This window comes from Coenobita brevimanus, chromosome 24 (assembly GCF_032717465.1).
Source record: "Coenobita brevimanus isolate Jiangsu-jjx chromosome 24, ASM3271746v2, whole genome shotgun sequence".
Classification (NCBI taxonomy): domain Eukaryota; kingdom Metazoa; phylum Arthropoda; class Malacostraca; order Decapoda; family Coenobitidae; genus Coenobita; species Coenobita brevimanus.
This window is the reverse complement of record NC_136977.1, coordinates 7,318,879-7,331,567: the sequence shown is the minus strand read 5'-3', so window position 1 is coordinate 7,331,567 and position 12,689 is coordinate 7,318,879. Positions and strand designations below refer to the sequence as shown.

At 40.0% G+C, this 12,689-nt stretch overlaps 1 protein-coding gene across 1 annotated transcript in view; it reads left to right on the top strand.

Annotated features, from left to right (window-relative positions):
• Positions 1–12,689, top strand: part of LOC145393486 (uncharacterized) — a 281,432-nt gene that overhangs the window by 245,130 nt on the left and 23,613 nt on the right. Inside the window, exons 21-23 of the mRNA XM_080267606.1 lie at positions 576–690; positions 1,063–1,174; positions 7,550–7,675. Of these exons, the coding sequence (XP_080123732.1) occupies positions 576–690; positions 1,063–1,174; positions 7,550–7,675 (353 nt within the window). The remainder of the gene's footprint in view (positions 1–575; positions 691–1,062; positions 1,175–7,549; positions 7,676–12,689) is intronic.

The window sequence follows — 12,689 nt, the reverse complement described above, 5'->3', positions numbered from 1 at the left end:
AGCAAAGTATGTTTGGTGGCTGTTGTTTCATGGCTTGTGAGGCTTGTCTTATGTTTACACCTTTCATTCACCTTAACAACACATAAGTAAAACATGGGTTGTAATGTTTCTCTCCTGTCACCAGGGAATATATACTCTGATATCTATACCATACAGAATTGTACTTTAAAATCAGAATTAATTTATTTCACTGCATCATTATGACCACTAAAGTTAGTACAGTACGGTATTCCTAGACTTATTTGGATTTGGAAACTGATATGAGATGTTCCCCTCAAGCAAAGTATGTTTGGTGTCTGTTGTTTCATGGCTTGTGAGCCTTGTCTTATGTTTACACCTTTCATTCACCTTAACAACACATAAGTAAAACATGGGTTGTAATGTTTCTCTCCTGTCACCAGGGAATATATACTCTGATATCTATATAATACAGTATTGTACTCTAAAATCAGAATAATTTATTTCACAACATCATTATGATCACTGAAGTTAGTACAGTACGGTATTACCCTTATTTTGATTTATTAAGGACCGTTGACATATTATCTTTTCCATGTATCGTTAAATCCACACAGGGAACTGACATTCAACAAAGGTGACGTGATCTTCATTCGACGCCAGATAGACAAGAACTGGTATGAGGGGGAGATGAGGGGGTCTGTTGGCATCTTCCCTTGCAACTATGTTGAGGTAAATATCCTAATACTAGTGGCAAGTTTTTAAAGTCAGTGGTTGGAGAGGAAATATCAGTTAATAGTCCTGCAGTATTATTGTTTAACAGACTGTATCAGTATTGTTCTGTGCAATACTCTTGGGCTATACTACATGTATACTGTTTACTTCTAGAAGATACTGCCTAAATCTTACACCAAGAGGCTGAATTGTGTTGAATACAGTCATCTGCTGATAGCCATAATAAGACCGTGAAGTGGTATTAACCAGATGTTGAGTGCCTCCTGTCGTCATGTTACCGCTACCAATAAGTGTGTTTCAACTTGTTGCTTGTTCTCAGTACCAGCTTTCTTAATTCACCAGACTGTACAGTGTCTGCATACTTTTCAGATTGTGCCTTATGAAAATATGAAGACTCTGAGTAGGAAGCCCACAGAAGGGCAAGCCCGGGCCAGATTTAACTTCCAAGCTCAGACCTCCATGGAAATGTCCCTCAGTAAAGGTTGGTGGAGACTAATAATCAGAGTTGAGAAGGATATCATAATCATATAAAAACATGAGAGAGATCTTTCAAAAAAGACAGGTGGGAGTGTTTCAAGCCTTCTGCTGCAACATGCTTTTCATAAGTCATAGGCATTTTCAGTAGCATGCCACATATCTTCCAAAAGCTCATTTAATTTTTCATATTTTCTACATTTCATTAGGTGCAAGGTGCATGTTATGCTGGGTATGTGGCCAGACGCAGGGTAATGCAGACTTTGTTGCTCATGGTGACCAGTGCTGGCTACTTTGTGCTCTCCTGGGTGCATGTCAGCCAAAAAAAAAAAAAAATCAACACTGTGTGAACTGGGGCAGGTGGAGTCTTCTATTGTGTTTCATTCATGTGTAGAATGATTTATTTATTTAATTGTCAATTGATCTTCATGAATATATAATAAAAGAGTATTTTTAAAAATGATGTGAAAAAGTCAGTTTTTCCCAAATGTCCTACACCATAGACATCTTGTCTGATGGGTATGCTGCAGCCTTGGGGTTAATTAAGGTTGGCAAAGTGTACAGACTTTTGATGAGGATCATTTAAAATTGTGAAGTGTACTGTAGAGGCTTGAATGAGTCCCTTGTTCTTTTTATGTCTGTGGCTTCATATGAAACTGAATAAGGGGCACTACCATACTGTACTGACAACATTTTTTTTTTTTTTTATTATAATAATAGAACAGAGGAAGGAGAAACAAATGAATAAAAAAATACACTCAATCCTCGTAAATTGCGGCAATTTGGGTCTGGACCACTGCCGTGATTTATGAATAATAACTCATGTGAAAAATTACTTTGGGTCTGGACTTCAGCCAACCCACCCCCACAGCACCCTACCTACGCCCATCTAGGCACCATCAAACACAAACATTCAAATTTAGGAATATTCAGTGCATGTATTAAATAGAAATAAGCAGTGTTAAGGGATCTCACTTTAATCCTATGATGAAGTTGCATAAGTGAATGGAGTGGGGTGGTGTTGGGAAGAACTTAGAACCTCTCGGCACTCATTCTTCCCAAACTCTTTCGCCAGCTTTGAAAACTTCTTTCCCTTCTCAACACGACGAATGAGCTCCAAATGTTGACTGTATGACAATGGCAGCAGCTTCTTGACGCCATACTGCTTAAAGCGCTTCATCGGGGTGTCGGGAGGGGCCATGGCAGGTAGGAGGTGGGGGGAAGTTGCACAAAAAAGGCAGGTAGCTCTCGTACTCCACGGCGATGGTCTGTAGTATGCGGACTGGCAGGACAAGAACAACAACAACATGGCAGCATTAGTATGCACACTTGCCACCAGGGACACGTGGTGATTGGCTGTTGGGTTGTGATTTTCAGTTTGAATGCCACGGTTTATGGTTCTCCTCGGAAAAGGCCCACTTCGGTGCCTAGGTCCGCGATTTTCGTGACTTAGCAGTGATTTAACCCGCCCCGTCCCGACGACGTATGGGTACGTCACCACAATTTGCATTTGCCAGTCCCGGTGACGTACCAGTACGTCGTGCAATTGCAAGGTGCCTAATTTGCACAATTTTCAATTTTCGCACGTGATTTTTCGTATGTATACACGGGACACCTTCCTCTATTCCTGTACAAGATACCAAGCAGGGACAATGCCTTACACTGCATAACCTCCCCCCTCCCCCCCCTCACGGCATTGTCTTGGCAAAGGACCTGTTACCAGTGACCTGGCTAGTAAAGTTATTCAGGGCCAGAGTGATTCCCCAATCGATGACAATGTGGAGGACAATGTTTACATAGCATTAGAAGAAGAAACAGCCAGAAATAATGATCAGGTAGTGTGGCAAAAATAGGTCAGGTATGGTGATTAGTTAGTGAGTGAAACAATGCTTATAATGCCTTTATTACTGCTTGAAAACCAATATACTGTCATACTACATATACATTCGTACCAAGTAAATAAATAAATACCGTTTATGAGTGGATAAAATAGTTACCCTCCCATAGAACTCGTTTTCTTTGGTGCCAGCATGTTAGAAAACCCACTCAGGTAAGGAGGAACTCCTACCTGGATTGGGCACTTTAAACCTCAGGTGAGCGATTTCTCTATGAATTTTTGATGTTTCTCAGCAAAAGCGAAGGTTTTAGCCAAAAAAAAAAAAATCGAAAATACCTCGGGACTGGGGGATGTCGGAGGTGCGGAAAACCTCGGGACGTGACGGGTTAAGGTTGGCAGCAGTCTGACGGCCACTTAGCTGTGATTTACGAATCCGTGATTTATGAACACACAATTTACGAGGATTGAGTGTAATCCATACACCAGATTACTGGTGTCCTCTATTCATAAAATATCAGTAACAGACTTGAACAGCTGTAGATTGAAGTTTGGAGAGAAACAACTCTGGGGAAGCGAGTTCCAGAGAGATGCAGTTCGGGAAATGAAAGAATTCTGATAGGCAGAAGTTCTGCAATATGGCTGAGTGACATTCCAGTCATGAGTGCTACCAGATGCCCCATGTAGCACGAGGGAAGCCATGGAGAGGTGGCACATTGGACGCAACTTCGTCTGAGCATTTGCCATAAAAATATCTGTAAAATAATGCAAGGGAGGCAACATTCCCTCTTACTTGTAGGGGAGGTAGTTTATTTGTAATAGCAGGGTTATTAATAATTCTAACAGCTTTGTTCTGAATTTTGTCTAGTTGTTTTAATGCAACCTCCCCACATCCATTCCACAAGGGTGAGCAGTATTCAAGCTGAGAGCACACATGACTCTTATAAATTATAGCTAATTACTCGTCAGTGAAGAAGTTACGGACTCTGTACAATAATCCAAGTTTCTTTGAGGCAGTTTTAACAAGTGATCTGACATGAGAGGTCCAGCTGAGGGCATTGTTAAGTGAGTCGCCAAGAACTTCAATACTTTTGGAGATGGGATTATTAGTAGCATTGATAGTAATATACAAATCTGGCAATACCTGTCTATTAGTAAAATGTATATATTTAGTTTTACTAGCATTAAATGAGACAAGGTTGTTTTGTCCCCATTCACTGATTGTAGATAAGTCTTGATTTATGGAGATGGCTGTACTGAGTTGAAAGTTAGAGATATCAGACTTTGTAAATGGATGTGTGAGTGTGAATGAACTATGAAGAGTCATCTGCATATGAATGGATGGGATTGTGGGTGACAGATAAGAGATCATTAATACCAGGAAAAGGGTTGGCGTCAGAACTGATTCCTGCGGCATGCCGGTGTTAAATGAGTGGAAATTGGAATATACGTCATCTGCTATTTCTCATATTTTTCTATCGCTGAGATATGAGGAAATCAAAGGAACAAAAGACTTTAGTCCATAGTAAGGGAGTTTGGACAGCAGGGAACGGTGCCATACTCTGTCGAAAGCTTTAGAAATATCAAGGGCTACTGCATGAGTTTCTCCATGTAGGTTGATTGATTGATGGATATTATGAGTCAGGAGATTGAGTATTTCAATGGTGCATCTTTCATGGCAAAAACCATATTGTCTGTCACTAATTAAGTTGTTGGATTCAAGATGTTTAACTATGTGCTTATTAATTAAAGTTTCAAATACCTTGCCAAGAGAAGATGTGTTGTTGAGTGAAGACGAAGGGGAGCTGCAAGGCTTGGTGGATGAGTTTGGGAGAGTGTGTAAGAAACAGAATCTAAAGGTGAATGTAGGGAAGAGTAAAGTGATGGTCTTTGAGAAAGGTGAAGTCAATGAATGTACAGCGAGGTTGGATGTTGAGGAATTGGAAAATGTGAGTACGTTTAAGTACTTGGGTAGTATGATGAGTAAGGATGGAGGTTTGGAGGGTGAAGTGCTTGAAAGGGTATAGCAGGGAAGAAAGGTTGTTGGTTTCTTGAAAGCAGTGATAAGAAACAGGGAAGTGAGCATGGAAGTGAAAAAGTTACTACATGACAGTATTGTGATACCAATTCCAACGTATGGAAATGAAGCTTGGACGTTGTTGGAAGGACACAAGTCAAGAGTGAGAGCAGTGGAAATGAGTTATTTAAGAGGAGCCTGTGGAGTCACATGGAGAGATAGGCTGACAAATGAGGATATAAAAGAGCTTTGTGGTGTGGATGTGGATGTGATAGGAAGCATTAGGAGGAATACACTGAGGTGGTTTGGCCATGTGGAGAGGATGGAGGGTGAAAGACTGATGAAGAGAGTGTATGTGAGTGAGGTGGAGGGGGGGAGAGGGAGGGGGAGGCTGAGGATGAGATGGAGGGATAGGGTGGAGAGGTATATGAGAGAGGGGGGTGTGAGTTGGAAGCAGGGCAACAAAATGGCGGGGGATAGGGCGACGTGGAGACGATTTGTTTGTGGCCACCCCAAACGGGATTGAGGCATCTGGCAATAGGTAGAGATAGAGAAGATGTGATAGCTATTGGTCTGTAATCAGAGGGGGCAGAGGAACTTCCTTTCTTGGAATTAGGTGGATATTGGCTTCTTTCCATGAATTAGGGAATGAAGAAGTACGTATGCATAGTCTAAATAAAGAACAGAGGCAAGTTCTGGGGAACACTTTTTCAAAACAATTGGCAGAATTTCATCCAAGCCTGGAGCTTTGTTGGTAGGTAAATTGTCTAGGATGGATTTTACGTATCTTGTCTGTATTTTAAGTGGAACAGTTTTGGGAGAGTCAAGTTCTAGTACTGGAACTTTCTGGCAGGCTTCCTGTATGGTAGAATTTCTGGCAAATGTACTGGCAAAGATATCCGCTTTCCCACATGGGTCATTTGTAATGTTACCATCTGAAGATTTTAGTGGGGGAATGGATGATGACCTGTTAAAATTATTATTGAAAGAATTGAGAGTTGACCAGAATATTTTATTGTCATTAAGGTTAAGTAGTTTTAATGCTTGATTTTGAAGAAAGTTTGATTTAGCGAGATTTATTACAGCTTTTGCATTGTTTCTAGCAATTTTAAATGGGCAGTGATTCAGATGTTTTTTATTTTAAGTAAGAGTTATATGCTAATGATTTTTGGGCTGTTGCTCTGGCACAGTTGCTATCAGACCGTTTTGGAGAGTTCGATCTTTTAGTGAACTGTTGACTTGGCATGAAGAAATCCATACCAGCTAGTATTATGTCGCAAGTGTGGGACTGGGTAGAATTGGCATCACTAGAGAAGAAAGACTGCCATGGAATGTCAGCAAGATAATTTCTAAATCCATCCCAGTTTGCCCTATCAAAGTGCCATCAGGTCACCCTGACAGGTTCAGAACAGGGAGGTTTGGGAGGGCTAACTAATGAGGCTTTGATGAGATTGTGGTCAGAGGATCCCAGTGGAGATAATACCTCTATCTTGTATTGATCTGGATTATTTGTCAGGAATAGATCCAAGAGATGGGCATTATGGTCAGGATTATCTGGTATTCTGGTTGGTTGCTTTACCAGCTGTGTGAGATTAAACGAATCTGCAAACAGCTCACACTCTAGACCGGCATTGTCAGTCCTGGCAGAATGCAATAACCATTCAACATTATGTATGTTAAAATCACCCAAAATGGTAATTTCGGTACTAAGGGCAAGGTTAAGGTTACTCAGATGTGCGGATGTGAATTAAATACACTGGGTTTTGAAGATGCATTGGTGGAGTGATAGACCACACAGATATATTTGGTAATATTTTGACAATTTAGTTTATACAGTGAGTAATCAAAACTGGATGAGGTGAAGTTTAAAATGGTGTCAACTGCATATTGAGATTTGATATAACAACAGGTGCCGTCCTTGTTACGGAAGTTTGTGAGGAGATGGTAACCGGGAAAACAAAATGGGGATATTTCAGTAGAGGGTGAGATTTGTGGTTCTGTGAGGAACAGGGCCAGAGGGGATATGGACTGTAGGGAAAAAATGAACTGAATTTAAATTGGTACAAAGACCACGGATGTTGGCGAAGAATAAGGCAGCACTTTCACTTCTCCGTTGACGAGCATGACTAGAAATTGCAATAGTCGCTGCTGGCACAATCGCTTGATGGCGACCGGGAGGACCCTGTGCCGCCAGCCCTACCCCGCCGGTGGTGGCAAGCTGAGGTACCACCTTGTTTGAAAGTAATATTGCAGCGGCCATTGCTAAAGAGAGTGGGAATGGAAGGTGTGATATCATATGTGAATGTAGTGTGATGTGGATAGTTGAAGGTAGAGGTATTAAGAGAGTATGCTGGCCTACTCTCTGTGTAAATGAAAGCACTGAAAATGTTCAGCAAAGGGAGATGGTCAGGATCAAGTCCTGAGGACTGGTGAGACGGGAGCTCCAGCTCCCCCTATCACTAGCTTGCCATCCACCTTGGGAGTACTGCCCTGTTCGACTGGTGCTACAGTTAAATTTGCTTACCTTGCAGGAGAGATGGTGGTGTTGACACGGCGTGTGGATGAGAACTGGTATGAGGGGAGGATAGGCAACCGCAAGGGCATCTTCCCGGTCTCGTATGTTGACACTCTGATGGAGCCCGGGACCGACCGCCCAAGTGAGTCATAGCTGCTTAGTGCTTCTGAGTGTTTTTTTTTTTTTTTTAATGTTGCTAGAGGCAGGCTTACTAGCTATTAAGAATTTGTGGAAGACTACATTGAGGACTTTACACCTTAAAACCTCATTAATCTCTTGGCAGTGAGTGTTGGTGGCAGCTGTTGTGATGGTTTGGAGTAGTTGCAGCTAATGATAATATTTGTAGCCCCAACCTCTCGGGCTGCCAGTAGAGGCGGGTTAACATGTGGTTAATACTTAACAAGTTACAGATTGGCAGAACAGCTATAACAAATTAGCATACAGTATATATATATATATATATATATATATATACTGATAAAAAAAAGTACAGTATGAGTTTAATGCTTCATTTATCACGGTTCTTACAGCATCAATCAGAATCATCAGGTTCATCTTAATTACTTGCACAGTATAGTTAGGTATACATTATATGAAATATGACATTTTAATAGAATAATGCGGTTTAATAGTTTTCCTGCATATTTGCATCCATGCTGCATATAACATATGTTAAGTTGCATATGTGTTCAGGCATTACAACTACAGTGAATAAAATAATGAACACAAAAATTAGAAAAATATAACCATAATGATTCATAAGAATGCTAGTTTTGTCAATTATCTGTATTATTTCATAGTAATGTATGTAAGGTTAGTTGCAGAATATGACCAATCCCTTGGAAGAAAAGTGAAGGCTAAAAATAACCTTTTCCCATGCCCGTCCAGCATGAATCAGAAAATGTTAATAATGAGAGTGTTGCATAAATGTGTTGTAATGGCTGTCTTGGTGAATGTCCGTGTTTGCATACATCATTGATATAAACTGACAGGCACAGAATGTATGCTAGCATATGAAAGAAATAGCCAGCACAAAGAGCACCCATTTAATCGTCCACGCTGTGTTACATTTTGAGCCCCAGATTCATACCATGAAAAAAAAAAAAAAAATCCTGAAAATTACAGGGTATTCATAAACCCATGTACGCAATGAGTTATTAACTCCTTGAAACTCAGGGGTCTCCTTGAATTAGTCAGAATAAAATGAAAAAGTTGTCATCATGCTGAAGGGGTTGCCGGAGATTTCTTCTACCACCTTCAGTTCTAGGGATCTTCCTTTAAGTCAAATGAAACATGTGACAGTTACCATCATCATCATCATCATCACCATCTGAACCCTAATTCTCACAAAGAGCTTGAATGAGGTGCAGTTGGATCCAGAAGCAAAGAAAATGAAGGCAGCTATGTAAGAACTATTGAACAACATGCCCAGTGAAATAGGTCGCAGTCATTCAGAGATCATCCTAGCTATTAAATCTTGTCTCCACTTTACAAACAAATGTCTTTTACACATTCTTTTTGTGCTATATATAGATAGATATTTATAATGACAGATACTGTATTAAAGATTTTTTTTTCCATAGGTGGACCTCATTGACACTTGTGAAATAGTCATTCCATTGACTACATTATTAAAAAGGAGGTACAACCCATGTCTCGTTTATGTTGGTATACAGTCCATTTTCATCCCATGCCAATTCCTTAGCATCTTCAACCTCCATATCACACTTTTGCACTCAGAGGAATCCATCCCTCGGTTTGGCCTACCTTGCCCACGCTTAAATACATTTATGCACATACACCCTATTCACCAAACTTTGAACCAGTCCTGTCTATATTATCTAAATAGAATAAAAGACATCATCATGTTGAAGATGTAGCCTGTTTAGTACAGTACATGAGGTTTCTCATCAGGTGATTCAAATCAGTTAGTGGTGGCAAGGGGAAAGCAAAAGGATTTCATCACAGTGATTGGTTTGATGGAAATTGTTTTAACCAGTAGTTATCATCTCATCACCATCATGAAACTCTATCTATCTATCTACTTGTTGCCAGACGCCTCAATCCTGTAAGTTGTGGCCACAAACAAATCGCCACCACATCGCCCTGTCCAGTGCCACTTTACTGCCTTGCTCCCAGCTCATAAACCTCTCCACTCCATCCCTCCATCTCATCCTCAGCCTCCCCCTCCCCCTCCCCCTCCCCCTCCCCCTCCTCCACCTCACTCACGTACTCTCCTTGCAAGTCTCTTGTTCTCCATCCTCTCCACGTGGCCAAACCACCTCAATGTATTTCTCCTAACGCTTCCTGTTGCATCCACATCCACACCACAGCGCTGCTTCACTTCCTCATTTGTCAGTCTGTCTCTCCATGTAACTCCACATGCTCCTTTCAAATAACTCATTTTCACTGCTCTCACTTAAGGTCCAAGCTTCACTTCTCTATTTTAGAGTTGGTATCACAGTACTGTCAAGCAGTAACTTTTTTACTTCCATGTTCACTTCCCTGTTTCTTATCACTGCTTTCAAAGAACCAGCAACCTTTCTTCCCAGCTGTACCCTTTCAGGCACTTCACCCTCTAAACTTCCATCATTACTCATCACACTACCCAATTACTGTACTTAAACGCACTCACATTTACCATTTCCTCCTCATCCAGCCTCACTGTACATTCAGTGACTTCACTTCTCTCGAAGATCACAATTTACTCTTCCCTACATTCACTTTTATATTCAGTTTCGTACACACACTCCCAAACTCATTCACCAAGCCTTGCAGTTCCCCTTTGTCTTCACTTAACAATACGGTACCATCTGCAAACAACACCACAGGGAGTTTCCAAACACTGCCCTCTCTTGTTAGGGTCACTCCAACATCCACTGCCCTACCTTGTATCTCTTTTATAATCCCATCCATATACAGATTGAACAAGCTTGGGGACATAATACATCATGAAACTAAAAACTGCATTTTTCAATGCAGGGTGTAAATCTTGGAGCTTAACATCATTATAATTATACAGATTACAGGAGCTACAGTATTGGCCTTACATTATGGATACTCATACTTCAACAAGTTTGCTCTCATTTCCAAAGAGTAGACCCATTTTAAGATAACTAAAACTGGAGTTTTTCTTGCACCACAAGAAAGGCAAGAAATAATTTTGCTGTGGCTGATGGGTTAATTGATTGCTGAGTTACAGAAGTATGCTTACTGAACGTATGTTGAATGAGAAATTAGCACATACAGTACCATCCATATTTTCTTCCTGTTTATACTTCCTAAGTATATGTACCCCATCATTCAAAATATTGACATAGTGTGCAGTGTTCTCTGTGGCACAATGATATGCTTGATAGTTAATTGTAGAGATTTCTAAGGGAAGTATGGATAAGAGTAAAGAACCTACATCTATAATGTGCCATTTTGGACAGCATTCGGTGTGTATATCATGGACATGTGCATTCTAGAAACAACAGAGCCGATGGGGAAAAAACAGAATTTTGCCACAACTATCCTCATTGTCACTCCTAATGACCCCTCTTAAGCTTGCCTTAACCTTCCACAAAGGCCATAAAAGTACCAGGCATTCAAAAGGAATCCTGAACAACACATTGGTAAACATATAAGCACACTTATTGTTTTTAAAATGAACTCTGATGGTAAATAAGCTTGATGTGAGGGAGGAAGGAGGGAGAAGGGCAGTGGATGTGCAGAGTAGACCTCTGCACAGTCATGTGCCACACAGTGGGAAGGAGGGGCAGGTGCAATGGTCAGAAATGCGACATGCATTACAGTACAGTATATGTGTTGTAATCACATCATGCAAAATTTTTTTAACCTGACCAGCATTAGTGTGTACTATATATGAACATATTATGAAAAGTGTTGTTATGGAAGAAATCTCTATAAATGAAACTTGAATGTAAGAAACAGAAATAATTCTACATTAAGAGCTCTTTTTTTTGTAGCAGTTGTGTTGCAAGCAGTAGAGTCTATCTTAACAGCATGGAAGGACAAATTGTACCTGGAGCATCCTTTTCCCTCTGCATCTATCTGTCCATCGATATATCTATAGCCAGATGCCATAATCCCATGAGGAGTGGCCGTTTAAGTTAGTAATTTTATTAGGCGGGGCATTAAACCTCCGCCAACCCACTTGCTGATGTGTACATAGATAACACATGCTGTATAAGTTGGTTATTTGGTTACCACCCGGCATTGTAAATGGTTTCCTGGCTTACAGGAAACCATTAGGCTTGTCATTCAGTGTAAAGCTGCCTGAAAAGGAAAGAAGAGTAATAAAATGTGATAGTAAATATGGGAGAAAAAGGAAGAGAGGAAGGCAGACGTAGAAAAAGAGTTATAAAGATGGAAGAAGAACCTTGTTCTGGACCTTTGTACACTATAAGGTGCATTAGGATGTTCATGATGATGATGATGATAATTATCAGGTATTTCAACTTACTTATATCAAGTTCTCCTAACAATAATATGCCTGATTTGACTAATACCTTGGGTGTATTATGAGGCATCAGAAGCTAAATACAAAATCTTCATCCTGTGGTTTGTATACAGAGTTAACCGCCAGTGTTGGTACTTACGATTATGCATTATATAATTGGTGTTATTTATCCCTGATTTACTCACAGATAATTTAATATCATAACCAAGTACTGAACCTATGGTGTTGGACCAGTAGATAGTACATTCAAGTATGTTCAAACATTATATCATGTCCATACTCTATGATGCCATTGATTAACTGTACATGTACAGTAGTACTGCATTCTGTAATATTGTACAATACTCTACTGTAAATTATTTTACCTCTCTCCAGTCTTAATGCATAGACCCTATATATTAAAAAGAAATCAAGTGACTTTTTTTTTTTTAAGAGCATGACTAGGAATTTAAAATGTATATTACCATTTGTTGTATATATTGTATCCATAAGCTGCATAGTGAATAGTTCTGTTAAACAGTATGAGCTGAAGTTAGCTTTATACTGTTTATAGATAGATAGATACAATAAAAGCTTGATATAACAGAATAATTCAGGCAACCCCTATTCCATTTTATCAGATATTCTGTATTTTCAAGCTTCCATTCCAAAACCGTAGATGGAACGGAATTTTCAGGAAATTTGTGATTTT